Source organism: Xenopus laevis, chromosome 8L (genome assembly GCF_017654675.1).
Source record: "Xenopus laevis strain J_2021 chromosome 8L, Xenopus_laevis_v10.1, whole genome shotgun sequence".
Taxonomy (NCBI): Eukaryota; Metazoa; Chordata; class Amphibia; order Anura; family Pipidae; genus Xenopus; species Xenopus laevis.
The window spans coordinates 107,261,772-107,279,597 of record NC_054385.1 but is presented as its reverse complement, the minus strand read 5'-3'; the positions used below and the strand labels follow the sequence as shown (position 1 = coordinate 107,279,597).

General features: G+C 39.3%; 1 protein-coding gene across 1 annotated transcript in view; it reads right to left on the bottom strand.

The window, feature by feature from the left end:
- Positions 1-238: 238 nt before the first annotated feature.
- bub1b.L (BUB1B, mitotic checkpoint serine/threonine kinase L homeolog) overlaps positions 239-17,826 on the bottom strand; it is a gene marked incomplete in the record, with an annotated part of 41,472 nt that continues 23,884 nt past the window's right edge. Inside the window, 14 exon segments of the mRNA NM_001085888.1 lie at positions 239-749; positions 1,902-2,008; positions 2,847-3,018; positions 5,435-5,577; positions 6,682-6,843; positions 7,321-7,433; positions 7,760-7,900; positions 8,138-8,301; positions 10,190-10,449; positions 11,950-12,031; positions 12,371-12,443; positions 12,574-12,626; positions 16,191-16,327; positions 17,577-17,689. Of these exon segments, the coding sequence (NP_001079357.1) occupies positions 572-749; positions 1,902-2,008; positions 2,847-3,018; positions 5,435-5,577; positions 6,682-6,843; positions 7,321-7,433; positions 7,760-7,900; positions 8,138-8,301; positions 10,190-10,449; positions 11,950-12,031; positions 12,371-12,443; positions 12,574-12,626; positions 16,191-16,327; positions 17,577-17,689 (1,898 nt within the window).

Below are 17,826 nucleotides of genomic sequence, written 5' to 3'. Positions count from 1 at the left end.
TCACCAGTGTGCACCTATCCATACATACCATGGATAGACAGAATCCAGAATTCAGTTTGGGATTCAGCCTTTCTCCGAATATAAGTGCCTGGCCAAACCAAATCCATATAACAAGGAAGTGGAAGATTCTTTCTGTGGCCCTTCCTTGCCCTGATCTGCATAGGCAAATTAGGGTTGAAATTTCAGGGCATCTCTATATTCATACTTGTTTAAACACAAAACGAATTTCCCTTTAAATGATGTTGTTATGCGAGTTTTAATAGTATCCACAGTCTTATACATAGATAACAGCACACTAGTAAGCAAAGTGCCAGGTATGAACAGAAGACAATTCAGAGACAAAGTAAGACAATAGAAATATAAAAACACAGGAACATCTGCATCATTGGGGCTACAGGTGCCCATATCAATGTATGAAGGAAGCATGTAACAGCTAACCTGCAGACATTTCCAATGGAATGCACATATTTACACTGAACACTAGAGCAAGGTGACAGCACAGTGCACAGTTCAGTACAATAAAGTCCAATGTTCCTGTATTTGTTTGACTGTGCAGGAGCCATTGTGCTTCTCATAAGGGGTTCAGTCTCATCTCCAACTGGATGAAATAGTTACAAAGTTTGTCTTGAAAGCCGCTGTCAAATAGTTCCATCATTTCTGCTTTCAGCTCCCTCAGAACACATGTGCTTGGGCCTTCTGCATTTAGGATCTTAGTGAAGAATTGGTTCCAGAGATTTCCGCCACGCAGCCTAGAAAAGAATGTGATAAACCTGCATTATTATTGTATTAACGTTATGGGATCCGTTATTCAGAAAGCCATTATCCAGAAAGGTCATCTCCATTATAATCAAATAATCGAAATGATTAAAAAGTATTTCCTATTTCTCTGTAATAATAAAACAGTAACTTGTACTTGATCCAAACTAAGATATAATTAATCCTTATTGGAAGCAAAACCAGCCTATTGGATTTATTTAATGTTTACAGGATTTTCTAGTACAGGTATGGGATCCAGAAACCCGTTATCCAGAAAGCTCCGATTTACGGAAAGGTGGTCTCCCATAGACTCCATTATAGCCAAATAATTAAATTTTTTAAAGATGATTCCCTTTTTCTCTGTTATTAATAAAAACCATACCTTGTACTTGATCCAAACTAAGATACAATTAATCCTTATTGGAAGCAAAACCAGCCTATTGGGTTTATTTAATGTTTACATGATTTTCTAGTAGACTTAAGGTATGAAGATCCAAATTACAGATCCATAATCCTGAAAACCCCAGGTCCCAAGCATTCTGCATAACAGGTCCTATGCCTGTAGACTTGAGGTATGAAGATCCAAATTATGAAAAGATCTGTTATCTGGAAAAACCCAGGTCCTGAGCATTCTGGATAACAGGTCCCCTACTTTATTGTATACTTTCTCCCCACTTTCCTCTTTTACAGAGACAGCAAATGAATGGGGACAGTTCAGCTATTTTAAACTTTTGCCAAGTAAAATATTAAAGGGGAACTGATCCACCTAAACAACAGTAGATTTATTAACATGGTCCATCAACCTAAATTTTTTAGTGTTACAAAGAAGTCAGCCATGGAGCTTCCAACAGGTAAAATAAAACCTGGTCCCGTTGGTCCATTCCGTGTTTAGGAATGTATGCCAAAAATCCATGTTATTGGAAATGTGATGTAGGAAAGGTAATTTTGATGTCAAAAACAGATTGATATTGCAAATGAAAGGGAAATTGTTCTTCCAACCTTAACTTGCTCAGAAAAGGTACTGCAAGTGCTACATACTGGCAGAGGCTGGGACAGCAGAACATTTTTTCTTTAGTACTGGGCAGTATACATGTGTACCTGTTTATGTGATGCAATGTCTGATCTAGTTCAGTCTTATAACTAACCTAGGAACCTCTTTACAAATTGTCCAGACTGAATTTTCCTGGTTTAATTGCAATCGTTTTCTGAAAATCATTAGGTGAACCAGGTCTGCAATGCCAAGAATGTCCACCTGGGGGGAGCAGAAACAAACATAATATACATTCCACAATAATAAAAATAAATAACCAGTTAACGCTCTTTCTACAAGTCAAAGTACTGATTTGATTTCTTACAGAAGCCCTGAATTTTTTTCTTGTCAACCCTGCTAAACAGATTGCAGATCTTTTGTTATTCGCATATATCGGGGCTCTACATTACTGTCCTTGCACAAACCCATAATAACCAGCAGAGCTGGGATGTTAAACATACTTCGTGTATTAAAAGCATACCAACCAAATAAAATGGTTACTTGTACATAAAAACAACACATACCAGTGTAACAAAAACAAAGATAGCATCACTATTTGTGATATAACAGCTGAGGGTATTAACAGCTCATTCCTAGCTAAAAAGACAGCAGAGTCCCGTCTTGCTTTCTGGCTGCAGTTTATTAACAAAAAGTTAGATAAAAGGGGCAAGTTATGACCCCAGGGGGTACAAGAACACTAAAATGAAATATTCTCAATTGTACTGTTTTGCATTATTTAAAGCAACAAATACAGTGTTTAAAGGAGAAGGAAACCCTTTCGGCGCAAAACCCCTCCCCCCCTGTAGGCACCCTCCCTCCTGGCCTACCTCCCCCCCGGCAAATGCCCCTAAGTTGCTACTTACCCCTCGGCGCAGGTCCTCTCCCGTGGAGTTCGCAGTCGCCATCTTTTCTAGTGCGGGACTGCGGCGCCTGCGAACTCCACGGGAGAGGACCTGCGCCGAGGGGTAAGTAGCAACTTAGGGGCATTTGCCGGGGGAGGGGTTTTGCGCCAAAAGGGTTTCCTTCTCCTTTAAAAAAGTGTAAGTTTTAGAACACTTACCTGATAAGGAGAGGACTGGGGATTGAGAAACTGTTGACCACTTTCAGATTGGGCAATAGGAAAACCTCGTAATGAGCTCATTGTGGGACATAATTTTAGATCCATGCTGTGGGAAAAATCTACCATCTTAAATAAACCCTCCAACTCCAGGGAAGACGACAAATCAAAAATCCTACAAATGTAAAGAAGGGGTAATAATGGTCATTTATTATGCAACTGTCATAAGCTACAGCTTGGTTTATATAGGGAAAAATGTACCCCTTCTTAAAATACAAAGACACAAGGCCACATTCTGCGTGCTTTTAACCCTTTAAGTGAATTTTGCATTTCATTTGCGCTTATTTTTCTTTTTAAACATTTTTTCCTCACTTTAAGGGCATTTCCTGGGGCGCACCTTTAGTTTACCTAGGAAAACTACACATTTGTGTAATTTCACTCCGGTAACAAGATATATATATATATATAGATATATATAGATATATATATAAGCATAAAGAAAAACCGCACCAACAGGTCTTTATACAAAAATAAAAAAAAACTTTTATTGATCAACGTTTCGGCTCGACTGCTTCTGAAGACGGCTCCAGCCGAAACGTTGATCAATAAAAGTTTTTTTTTATTTTTGTATAAAGACCTGTTGGTGCGGTTTTTCTTTATGCTTATTACTATTAATATTTATAACCAGCACACAGGCATTGTTTTTTGGTTATCCGTGTGCACTGTGCCTAAATTTATACTTTCACCCTACAAAGCCAGGGTTGTTACATAAATCCTTAAATTCCGACTCCACAGTTTATGGTAGCTCAAACTCAGACTCCAGCTGCTCTGTATTTAAAGGAACAGTAACACCAGAAAAATAATTCAAATATAATGTACTGATACTCTGCACTAGTAAAAGTTGCGTGTTTGCTTCAGAAATACTACTATAGTTGTATATAAACAAGCTGATGTGCAGCAAAAGGGGCAGCCACTCAAGCTGGGAAAAAGGCTCAGGTTACATAACAGATAGAACACCATTGTAGTGGATAGGGCTTATCTGTTAAGTGATATGTAACCTTATTTCCAACAACCGGTAAGCAAGGCAACCAGCCGAGGATCGGCTTTTTAAGGAAATTATGCGACGGATATCCCCATGCCTCTGAGGAAGCAGATTGGACCAGCAAAACGCGTCAGGCAGTAGGGGACAGGACGCTGACCAGCAGGAACGCAACCACGAGGGATAGGAAAAGCCGGCTTTTTTATTCCTACCCCAGAAAGACCTGGGCAACCTGCAAAGGACAGCTGATTTTATAGAAATGCTTGTGAAACCCGATTAAAATGTGAGTGCAAAATTTTTTTATGAAAGTTTTTAAATATTTATTAAAACGTATTACACAATATACGTCTCTATTCCATGTGGGATTGATTGGAGGAACTGAGAAAAGAAGAAAGGGTCGTAAAATAATACTACATGCGAGCCATATACCAAGGTTTTGTAAGTAGGCACTTAAGCCGTTGTTTGGCGAAAGGCACAGAAATTTGTCGTAAAGGGAAAGGAAAACACTACTATATGTGGTTGAAAAAATAAAAGTCTTGTAAGTAGGCACTTTAACCATTTGTTGGTGGAAGACGCACATGCATGCTGAAAATTAAATATTAGGCACAGCCCCCGAAATGGAGGACTAAAATAAAAGGAATTTTTGGAAAAAGGGAAACAAACAATAAAATAGAAATTTTTCACATAAGCATCTGGTGTAAAACGAATATTTCCAAAAATATTACACTATATGTCGATTCTCTCTTTTTTTCTCCCCTTCTTTTTGTTTCTGGCGAGTTCGACTCCGTTGCCAAAGGCGCTGATCCATTTTTTCCCTATATGTAACCTTATTTCCTGCTTGAATGGCTGCCTCAATGGCTACAAAGCAGCTTGTTTATATAAACTATAGTATATAATGCCACAAAAACCATTTATTGTTGAAAAGTACACTGATCAGTTTTACAGAAGTGGGTACATGTGTGAATACTTTGCAAATTGTGAGGTTAAAGACGCTTCTCCGCCCAGAAGTGCCACTGAATGTACAATCTACATCTGTGGCACTTGAAGGGTTAATCAGGTCGTGGAACTCAGAGGTTACTTCTAACATCAAAACTCAAAAGGGAGACCCCCTCTAGCTCCTCACTACTCCCCGAGCCAAGTGCTCAAATCCTCAGTGTCCCGGCTGCAACATATAGTCAACTAAAAATATATGGACGGCACTTCTGGGTAAGGTTTTTATTGACAGGTTGGGTGTACAATGCCTAACACGTTTCGGGAATGGAGCCTATGACTAAGGGATCCATTCCCGAAACGAGTTAGGCATTGTTCAGCCAATCTGTCAATAAAAACCTTGCCCAGAAGTGCCGTCCATATACTTTTAGTTGATTACTTCTAACATCTTCTCATTATAAAACAGTGGTACATTTTTTTTAAGCATACATTTCATTTTGTCACCTGAAACAAATGACTTCACTAAGCACAGGTTATAAAGGATGACATCACTAAGCACCATTAATAAGCATATAAGGATTGGCTCTTGATTCGGATATTAAAACAAAACCAGAAAACTTACTTGTCATCCAGTAGCAGAGTCTCTGGTCTCAAATCTCCATGAACTATTTCCACCGAATGAAGTTTTTCCACCAGGCTTAACAAGTTGTACGTCACCAGCACAATCACTTCCTTGATAAGTTCTTCAGAATCCAAAAGGATCTCCTGGAAACAGGGAACTCGACATTAAACTCATGCTCAGGAGAATAATCTGTAGCTGCCCTATGAAAGTAACTTAAATCAGTGAATAGGAAGTCTAGACTAAAGGCTAGCTGTTTTGCTTGATTAATATGGGCTCTGGGCTCTAGACACACACACACAATATGCATGTAGTCTGCACTTTTTAAACACATGTTCTAGGATTTATGCCAACTTAACTTATTGTGCTCTGTCTAGAATCAATACAGTTTGTCATGACATTCTTTTTACAAGTACTCAGTTCAATGTACAAAAACATTTGTTTTAGGGTGTGAGCATGCACATATATGTCCTAGCCCAGCACATGCCTTGTTTTGCCTGTATTGTTTCGCCCTTAGTGAAAAAGGCTGGCGTCAGCGTAGGAGCAAGGGCACATATGTGCATACTGAGGGATAGGCAATGGGAGAGGACACTGCAGTGTTTAAAATGGCAGCGGCAAATACATATGAGTGCAAGGAGAATAAGTGCTGAATATTCAATTGTAGTAAAGCTTTTGCATCAATAAATATAACGAATCAGGAAAACAGGTGATTCTATAATATTGTACAAGACTCTATTTTTGCATGAGTTTTCCTCATGAGTGATGGATGCGCCAGCTCATAAATAGCAGATGATGTACAGAACATCCTATAGTGTGTTATATATTTCTAAACAAGGAATATTTCCCCTTTAAATAATACTGAACACAACTTATACTTTATAAATGGATTGCCGACATGCCTCAAGACATTTGTTTGTCCATCAACAAATTGCAGACCTTGGCTGCAGGCTTGAAATGCATAAATTGAAGGGGCATTTATTGGGTGGTAATTTTTTTTTTTTTTTGGCACAAGGTGGTGGCACGTCAGCCACCGGGAACAAAATAAGCCCTGTAAATAACAGCTGAATTATGCAATGCTACACTAGGAACAGATTATAGAAATCCATGTTGCACCTTTGTTCTCTCTGTGCCTTTAGTAAAGACCCATGGTTGGAAAAGGCTTTCCCTTAATAAAAAGAATGGGTCTAATCATTTCATAAAGGCTTTTCCTTAATAAAAAGCAGGGGTCTAATCATTTCATTCACACTCACTTGAATACTGAAACGGTTGATGTCCTTGTAGAGACTGATGCACCCATTCTGGTAGAGGAAACTGTTTGTTTGCTCCATGAAAAATGTTTCAAATAGGTCTCCAAGGCGCTCCTTCAACTGCAATGTAACATATAAATCCCATGGAACTGGCTGGTAATCCACCTAGAGAGTATATATTGTAGAGCCACATAAAAATAAAGCCAGTCAATTATGATAAAAGTAAAAAACAAATACTATTTTCATTTGAACAAGAATCTCAAAAATAATAATTAAACTGACACATCACACATTAACATGTTGCATTTAATACATTGCAAAGTACTCATTTGAAATGTAGATCTGTTTTCCAGAGCAGAGCAGTGAATGTGGTGTAATTTTGCAGTAAGATACAGTATACAAATTTGTGGGTATAGTGCATCACCTTTGTCAGGTGCTGTTACAAGCAGGAGCACTTTATAACTGAACTCATATTTGTCTCCTGTCTTTCTGTGAGAGAAATGCCCACAGGCATGCACAAGACAAAGCCCTGCACCACCAAAGAAAGTAAAGAAGAGGAATCCGCAGGTTAACTAATTGGCATTACCTACGGGGAATTATGGGTCAGGAATCTAATGATGCCATTAGGAAGGTGTTACCTACCTTTAGAGCAAATGCCTTCATCTCTTCCATATCCCAATCCACAGGGGCACCCATAAACATCTTGCTGTTAGGATGAAGGATAACTTCATTTTTCAGACTGTAAGTTTCACAACCTGTAAATAAGGATGTTCAGAAGAAAAGAAATTAAAAAGCGACAGTTTATATAGTGGCCGATCAACCATGTTTTAAAAAGGTTTAAAATGCATTTATTCTCTTAACGGCAACAGGATCATAACAACAACTTTTCTGGTAAATACCCACTCTGCAAATATGTGCTTGGCTGCCAGGTGTTACCGGCCAGGTACAATTTTCCCAGTGTTAATAAATGGTGACAGTGTTTCAAGGTGGACAAAATCTGGCATATATTGTGTAGACCTATATTTAGGGTGTCTGTATTGATGATAAAATTGCACAGTAATAGTATATGAGGTTTGTTTACCCAACACCAACTCTTCTTGTTCTTTCAGATCAGGCATTGTTCCAACCTCATGTTGGATCTCTGGAGAGACCAGCAGCTCTGGCAGAAGTTCCAATAACTGTCTATGCAATTCTGCAATTTCTTCTGCTTGAGGAAGCTCTTCTGGGACGAAATAAATATAGATAAAAGCAATGACAGGGGCCACTCAACCCACAATCTGATGGATTATTTACAATAGATGTTTGGACATCCAGCATTAGCCCAGCATTATTCAATACTGTGGGATACTCAGGCAGGTATAATTTAGACAAAATGGTTGAATGGGTGTGGGTCGTATATTATGATGATGGTTATGGAAGGATAGAGGAAAGCAGGTTATAAACTCTGGTCTAGACCTACCTGTGGTTGGCTCAGACTCGTACACCCCTGTAATCTGAGTGGCCAGCTCAAGCTTCTCTGAGAGTGGCAAAGTCTTGGAAGTGAACATGCTCGTTGTGCTTGAAATGGAGGACACTGAGGAGACCGATGTGCGTGTATCTTCTTGGCTAGCTTCTAAAATGGGGCTGGATACAATCAGAGGGTCATTAGAAAGGGAACCCAAAACGTTTATAGACAAACAACCAGCACTGATTATGTAACTGTACAGTTATATAAATAAAACAGCAAAATAAAAACCTTCAGAAAAGAGAGAGAGAAAAAAAAACAACCAGCACTGAAACACCTTGCAAATGCAGGCAACTTGTATTTTTAGTCCAGACAACTAGAGCTAAATATAATAGTTATGGCAGACATCAGCAATGTAAAATGGTATCATTCATTTAACTACATTAACAGAATGTATTTAATAAAACATTATTTAAGAAGCTTTGTGCATTGTTGCTACAGCAATTCACTGCCAACACATCACGTGGCAATATAGTTCAGATTAATATTCAGTTGCTTACCAAAAACACACACATAACACGTAACTCACAAGCAAAGTGTTGCTCATCAACCGCAATCGATGTTGCTCCCAGTGGCCTCAAAGCAGGTGCTTATTTTGTAAATTCCTGGCTTGTTTTGGTTACATAGAAACCAGATGTACTGCCAACAGAGCCTCCTGTAGGGGCTACCAAATAGCCAATGACAGCCCTCATTTGGTACCTCTGAGAACATTGTGGATGCTTGTGTTGTTCCTAAACTCTTTTCACATTTGTGTGTGTGGCTCATGGGTAAAAAAAGATTGGGGATCCTCTGCCTTAGGCTTTCCTTCCCAACGACAACAGAATTTTGTCAGGAGTAGTGGCTTAGATTTGTATTAGCAGTTAAAGGGGTGGTTCACCTTTACACAACTAGTTGTTTTCAGATAGATCACCAGAAATAATAACTTTCTATTTTCTATGTGTGATTGTTTTTCTAATATTGAAGTGTAAAGTGTCATTTTTCACCTTCTGAAGCAGCTCTGGGAGGGAGGGTCGGCGACCCTGTAAACTGTTCTAAATGGATACATTTAGTTGATACATTTCTTATCCCTGTCCCTGCTGAGCAGAATCTCTGGGTTTCATTAAAGACAGCAGTTACAATTGAAACAACAGTTGCTAATACTCCAGAGATGCTGCTGAGAAATGTATCGACTAAATGTTGCAAAATTGTAGCAGTTTAGAGTCTGCGCTAGTGATGTGCGGGTCGAGAATTTCTCGACCTGCACCCGACCCTAACCCGCCCACTCCCTACCCGGGCCCGCTGCTCCCCTTTATTTATAGACCTGCGCCCGAGCCGCAGTGATGTCACAAAAGGGATGGGTCAGGCGGAAGTCTATAAATTCCGGAGCCAGAAGCCGGCAGTACTAGGTCGCAGGTGGGGAGAGCAGGAGAAGAGCTCGACCCGCACCTGCCCATTTTATCCAGGGGTCGGCCCGAACCCGCCCGCCTGAATTACTGAGCTGCCAAACTAAAACACCAACAACAGGAACACTCAACTTTAAACTTAGATTTTAGAAAAACAATAAAAAATAAATAATGGAAAGTAATTGAAAAAAGTCTATTTCTGGCGAACAGTTTAAAAACAAATGAATTGAAAAAAGTGTTTGGAAGGTACACAACCCCTTTTATATTCAAGATTTTTCACCACTAGCATTACCAACAGGCCCACAGTTTGTCTTAAAAGACCTGTCCAATGTGTGCTGTGTTCAAGCCCACGTAGAATGTTTGCCCAGTGAGGTCGGGGCATTGGAGGGCAATACTTACTTTCGGCGATGGATGTTGGAATCTATCTTCAAAGTGACAACCTGCGTCAACTCCCTTTTGACAATGTATCGAACTGCATTTGGCATGGGTGCGGTAATTTTACTGCTCCTGACAAACAAACGACTGTTGGGTGCATCTTTAAGGTGTGCTCAAATGCAGAACACCTTAAATACACAATAAAAGTTCAGGGAAACCGGGTGTATGGGCTTTGCAGCTCAAGTCTCACCTTAGTTTCTTTATGCAGAGCTCTTGTCTGTAGGATTCCTCGCACACAGGTGTCTTTTCTTGAAGCGGTAATCTCTCTGCTGAGTTCCGCTGTAAGGATTCTTCCGATTCATCCCTGGCCCTATGGAAAGGTGTTGATGCCAGATGTGCAGCTCTCACAAAATCACAAGTGTCTTCTGGGTCAGGGAATAAGGATTTGTTTTTACCGGAGCCACACACAATTGCCTCTTCATTTAAATGTTCAATTCCATCCAGAGTATCCTTAAAAATATTAGCATTGCAAGGTTTCAATTAAATGTGTTCAGAACCAACTGGCTGAGTATTCTACCAGTTAAAACATATGAACCTAGCATATGGAATTAAAGGGAAACGATAGACTTTTCATGCATTGCCTGATAAATCCCATTCAGGTCTGCGCCACCTGATGCACACACAGGAAAAATATGGGGATGTGTTGTAAAGGAAAGTATTTTTTTTTTTACTGGGAAGGCTTGGACAAATATTTTATGCAACAGAGTATATATCATGTGATTACAAGGACAAATTAAATATAAAACTGAAGAGATTGGACCTCGTACTGGAGAGATTACATTGCTTAGCAGCAACATACAAGACTACTGGGACATATAAAGTAAACCCAACCCCCATAATTTGGATCTTCATACCTTAAGCCTACTAGAAAATCATGTAAACATTAAATAAACACAATAGGTGGGTTTTGCTTCCAATAAGGAGTAGTCATATCTTAGTTTGGATCAAGTACAAAGTACGGTTTCATTATTACAAAGAAAAAGGAAACCATTTTTGATTATTTCGATAAAATGGAGTCTATAGGAGACTGCCTTGCTATAATTCTGAGTTTATGGGATAACAGATCCCATACCTGTACCATAAATAATGGCTCCTTCTATTACTTTCTGGTTCCAATGTACCAGAAATGTCCCCACTCATGAGCTCTGCTGACTCTCTGAACAGTTACACTTTGATACATAAGGTGATACATTTCACAGCAGCATCAGGGAAAGTCCAGCAACTAATACATGAATACAGGAGCTGGCAACTGAAAGCAACAGTCAGGGAGCATGCTGAATAGGGCTGAAGCTGCTGCTGAGCAATGTATCAACCAATTGTTCAAATTGTAACAGTTTAGAAAGCCTTGCAAACTAAGCTGCTAATGGGGGGTGGAAAAAAATTCATTTTTAAAAATTGAAAATCTTTTGAAAACGTCAACAATATGTTTTGTGAAATTTAACTGCCCCTTTAATCTGCTGTTGTGTACTATAATTGCTCAGAATTGTTTAAAGATGTGCAGTTTTTTATGGGGAATGTCAACATCAGAGCTTTATCATTTGCTCCATCAGCAGTGCCATTACGTTCATTTAAACAGTAAATATGGCATTTCGTTCAGAGGCTGGTTACGTCAGACAGGATGGGTTTGACGTTCACTCTAGCATTTTTAAACAATCCTCACATCTATCCCAGGCACTCTGTTCCCCATTCAACTGATTTGGAAGCAGCTGCCAGGAGGTAAGGACAGGACTGTATTAACCATATAGGCATCCAATGGCCTTTTCCTAGGCTGGCAGTTTAAGGGGTGCAATAACACATTCATCTATCAATATTTCCATTTGCCAACTACAGAGCAAAAATGAAGTAGTTCTTAAATACTTCCTGCAGGCAACTACAGTAGATGTTAGGCTTGTGACTCCTACAGTCAGATGTGTAGTTAATGACGTGTCAAGTTAGAAAGTTATTCCTTACGGTTAGTTGGGATTCTGACTTTGTCTTAGATACAACAGCAAGCGGGCGGCGTACAGGTGCAGCAATTGTCTTCGGGACACTCCTGAAAATATTGCAGCTCAGTAAGGAATCATTTGATCAAAATAGTAATATAAACTTAGTGGTGAAAAAATACAAAAACACACGCTCACAAAACATAGGGTATAGACAATAATAATACAAAAACACACACTCGCAAAACATAGGGTATAGACAATAATGAACTGTTTGCAGAACATATTAAAATCCCACATTAACAACACTGCTGTTGTACACAGAGTGACAGTGAGTGAAGCATACCTGGACTACAGAGCTAGCCCAAACTGATAGTCTTTACAGTGATGTAGGATAAGCTTATTTACAAATCTTAGGAAGCACAGAGGATGTTAAGCCAGAAACTTACATGCTAGGCAGAGCTTCTGAAGATTCATCAAATATTGTAAAGGGCATATCACAGGAAAGCGCTGGCGACAAACCTAATGCAATGTTGAGGGAAAGGTACAAAAAGGAAAAATATAAAAATCAATCCCTGCTGAAAACAAAAAAAATAATTTATTTTGCCATAAAGGCCTGTTTAACTAGGGTTAAGTTAGAAGTATAACTCACCTGATGAGTTGTGATTGTTCCCTAGTACATCTGATACTGGCAGGATCCCCATCCTTAAAAAGTTAATCATAATTAGGGTTTTATTTGCAGATATGCAGAGTGTGTGTGTGTGTGTGTGTGTGTGTGTGTGTGTGTGTGTGTGTGTGTGTGTGTGTGTGTGTGTGTGTGTGTGTGTGTGTGTGTGTGTGTGTGTGTGTGTGTGTGTGTGTGTGTGTGTGTGTGTGTGTGTGTGTGTGTGTGTGTGTGTGTGTGTGTGTATATATGGGCCAAAACATGTAAGACATGTCAAGTAATTGCAACTGGCATAGAATTTAAATCCAATGTGTCGGGTCAACTATTTCAAAATAGAGGGTTCTATAACTGCAACACTAAAAGTGTAGTGGACCTCCTAGAATGCGTGTGTAGATGAACCGCACCTCTCACCCTTTCCACAATGCTTCCTGCCCTGGTGGTGGAGATCTCTCTAGACGGTCGTCACTCGTCAGTACAATGTAGAAGATTTAAGAGAATAGCACAACACCATGTATGTTGCAGGTGGGGAGCTTACCCCATTTATTTAAAGTGACCACCTGTGCATCAACGTTTCAGGGGGGATAAACCCACAGGGAAGACACTACCCCGGTAGGCAAACACTTCAGGACTTGCTCGCCTAATGGTATCTAAGATCTTCAAGTTAAAGGGGTTGTTCACCTTCAAACAACTAGTCTCTTTCAGATAGATCACCAGAAATAACGACTTTTTCCAATGACTTTCTATTTTCTATGTGTGACAGTTTTTCTAATATTGAAGTGTAAAGTGTCATTTCTCTCCTTCTGAAGCAGCTCTGGGAGGAGGGGTCGCCGATCCTGTAAACTGTTGTAAATGGATACATTTAGTTGATACATTTCTTCTCTTTGTCCCTGCTGAGCAGATTCTCTGGGTTTCATTACAGGCAGCTGTTAGAATTGATACAATAGTTGCTAATACTCCAGAGATGCTGCTGAGAAATGGATCAACTAAATGTTGCAAAATTGTAACAGATCAGAGTCTGCACCTAAATTACTGAGCTGCCAGACTCAAACACCAGAGACACGAACATCCAACTTTAAACTTAGATTTTGGAAAAAACGTAAAAAATAAATAATGGAAAGTAATTGAAAAAAAGTCTATTTCTGGGGAACAATCTAAAAACAACTGAACTGGAAAAAGTGTTTGGAAGGTGAACAACCCCTTTAATAATCGAACAAGTAAAGGTTCCTACCAGAGGTGGCGATATTGTTCATAGACTGAACCTTAGAGAGGCATTTTGGATCCTTAAATTGGAAACTAGGATTCCAAATGGTCTCAATTATAGACACGATATCAGCTACTTATACTAGAGAACGACACTATATAAATATATCATTTTAAAAGAACAGGCCAACGTTTCGGTCTCCCTCTAATCATCATCACATCACACCCAACAGCCCAGGTAATGTGTATAACAAAGAAAAGAAAAAGAATACCCCGTGCCAAGGAAAAAGAACATGGTGTATGTTAATGTTATGTATACATTGTATAAAAACATGTAGCAAAGATAACCAAAGAAACATAAAGAAATCACTTGTTAAGGCAAACATGTATCAAAGCCATACAAATGTATCTGAAACCGTTGATTGTAAAAGGCTAAGTAATTAACAAATAATGAGATGGTAACATGTACAGACTGCTGGAGTTGACATTAACCCATAATTATTTTCGTTTTGAAAATAGATATTATTTACAGACTTCAGGGACGGTTATGGGTGCTGCCATGGCATCTGCCTACGCCAACCTTTTTATGCATCACTACGAACAGGAACATATCTTGCCAAAATTCAGGGATAGGCTACTCTTTTTTTCATTGTTGCATCGACGATTTGGTTGGTAGTATGGCGTGGTACTGAAGCACAGTTCATTGAGATGGTCAATGAGCTCAACTGTATTTATAGTCCAGTACGTTTCACCTATGATATACACCCCTTTAAAATTAATTTTTTTGGATGTTACTCTCTCCGTGAATGGCTCTTCACTTGATTATTCTATGTTTCGCAAACCGACTGAGAAAAATCTTCTCCTTCGTTATGCCAGTTGCCATCCTAATCCTATGAAAAAGTCGTTACCAATTTCCCAATTTTGTAGAGTTCTGAGAAACAATTCTACTCATTCAGTATGTGATAATCAAATCTCTGACGTGTGGGACCGCTTCAAAGAACGCGGGTATTCGGACAGAGTTTTAGGTGAAGCTTTAGAGAAAGTGCAGAACCGCCATCAGGGGTTAACCTTGCCCAATGCCAGCCAGTCAGGTTTAGTATTCACTACAAAATACAATTCATGCACTAAAAATATGGGCACATTTATTAAAAAACAATGAAATATTATACAAGCGGATAAGGATCTGGCTAGGATCATTCAGGATCCTCCTATGATTTGCTATCAGGGTGGCACCAATCTTCGTGATTTGCTAGTGAAAAATGATCCTGTGAACGGTTATACAACTGCTAAACATTCGTGGTCAACAGGTCTTGAACCCGGGTGTTTTAGGTGCCCTAACTGTATCTCCTGCCAACATATGACACCAGGACAATCATTTTTACATCCACAATCAGGTAAAAGGTTTGCGATTAGACAACATATTACCTGTAATACTAGCCATGTGATATATTTGATCACGTGCCCCTGTGAGTTGTCATACGTGGGCAAGACTGACCAGACCCTACGATTACGGATGGATGGGCACCGGTCAGTTATAAGCACAGCCTTTAGGGATGGAAGGACTACTAAATCGGTGGCTAAACATTACCTTGAATAAGGACATAGGCTCCCAACCTTTTAATATATTGCAATTGATCATATCCCACCACCTAGGCGAGGGGGGTGATGGATCCAAATTGCTTCTCCAGAGGGAAGTTTTTTGGATAAAAAAACTGAATACCTTGGCTCCTCATGGATTAAATCAGAATTGCCCTTTAATGTGTTTTTTTAAACCAACGATGATCTCCCCTCTGTACATGTTACAATCTCATTATCTGTTACTTACTTAGCCTTTTGCAATCGACAGTTTCAGATACATTTGTATGGCTTTGATACATGTTTGCCTTAACAAGTGATTTCTTTATGTTTCTTTGGTTATCTGTGCTACATGTTTTTTATACAATGTATTTTCTCGGGTCATCTATACACCATGTTCTTTTTCCTTGGCACAGGGTATTCTTTTTCTTTTCTTGGTTATACACATTAACTGGGCTGTTGGGTGTGATGTGATGGCTATTTCCTGTTCACATGACCTTACTTGCTATTCGTGATTGGGTGAGTGCTTCCATACCTTATCTATTTAAAATGCTCATTTTATAACTGCTATGGTCTGAGAAAGAGACCAAAACGTTGGCCTGTTCATTTAAAATTTTCTAATAAAAATTTTCTTCTTTTTTAAAAAAAGTTTTTTTTGTCTAAAGGCTCGTGATGTGCACTCACATTTCCAGGATCTGCATCTAATTCATATTTGTGAGTAGCACTCGGGTCAGTTGTTGCCAGTAATGGTGTGCGGAAACAGCAGTTAAAATGTAGCACTCATGGTCTGGGCGAGAAAATTATTTACTGTAATTCTGTGTTCAACCAACCTTGGCAGTGTTGGAGCAGCATCAGCCATTTCAAAGCACAGTGGAAATTCCATGCCTGGTTCCTGCTGAGGTGCACATATACTCTCACTTGTTTTGGAATTACATGGCGTGATAATAGGCTCAACATTATGTGCAGGCTGTAAGGAAAAAAGTTTGTTTATTACATATGCTATAATCACAAAAGCCAAAACAGAATTCAGTACTGTGCAAAATTACCGTTAAAAGCACGCTATCATAACCTATAAGGCAAGTCATAAACTAACATATTTCAGAATTCTAAGGGCCCTCCAGTTTTAAAGGATATATAGAAACATACAATAGCGTCATCAGTCTTTCTCATCTATAAAGCTCCAGGAGTAATCTCAAACAGCAAATTACTGCCTTCAAATAACAGGACTTTAAATCCTTTTCTCTGCAGTCGTCAGGGAGACAAAGGAATGTATGGCGTTAAAGGAAAACTATACCCCCAAAATTAATACTTAAGCAACAGATAGTTTATATCAAATTGAATGACATATTAAAGAATCTTACCAAACTGGAATATATATTTACATAAATATTGCCCTTTTACATCTCTTGCCTTGAGCCACCATTTCGTGACTCTATCTGTGCTGCCTCAGAGATCACCTGACCAGAAATACTACAACACTAACTGTAACAGGAAGAAGTGAGGAAGCAAAAGGCAGAACTCTGTCTGTTAATTGGCTCATGTGACCTTACATGTGGTTTGTATCTGTGCACAGTGAATCATACGATCTCAGGGGGCGGCCCTTATTTTTTAAAATGGAAATTTTCTATTTATGATTACCCAATGGCACATACTACTAAAAAAGTATATTATTATGATAATGGTTCATTTACATGAAGCAGGGTTTTACACATGAGCTGTTTTACTCAGTATCTTTTAATAGAGACCTACATTGTTTGGGGGGTATAGTTTTCCTTTAAGCTCCACCCTTCAGGAGGCGAAAACTTGATCAACAAATTAAGGAGATGTGCTAGACCCACCCCAGCTTTACCCCTGCACAGTTCTCCAGCTGGAGTGGATCTAGCACACCCCCTTAATTTGTTAAACAAGTCTTCTGCCTCCTGATAGGACACCATACGTTCCCCATGTCCCCCTTGGAGGACAGACATTATTATTACTTTGGGCCCCAATTTACACTGCCTTTGGAGCAGCTGCATATACTGGAAACCTGTTCTTCTACTGCTGCAACCATGTAAATGGAACATGATTCTGTCACATGGGGGTGAGCTAGAAGATACCTCCAAGCATTTTACATTTTCCTTGTCCATTAAAGCAGTCATTAAAAGGTGAAACGCATGATATTGTTTTTCGTAAAGTAGATATTTTTGCTGCTTTTACACCACAAGTCCTTTACACACCTGTTCAATTACTGTCTCTTTGCTTCCGATACACGATCCCTTTAGCTGCCTCTCCATCTCCTCTATCTGCCGCTCCATGTCCTGTCTCCTCAACGCACTTGCCTGTAGGTCGTCTAGCAAAGGAAACCATATCGCCTGTCATCAACCATATATAATACACTTATAATACATGTACTTTGCCTCATACAATACATTTTGAAGATTGTTTGTATTGACAAATAATAACAGGACATACAGCACAGAGACCTAG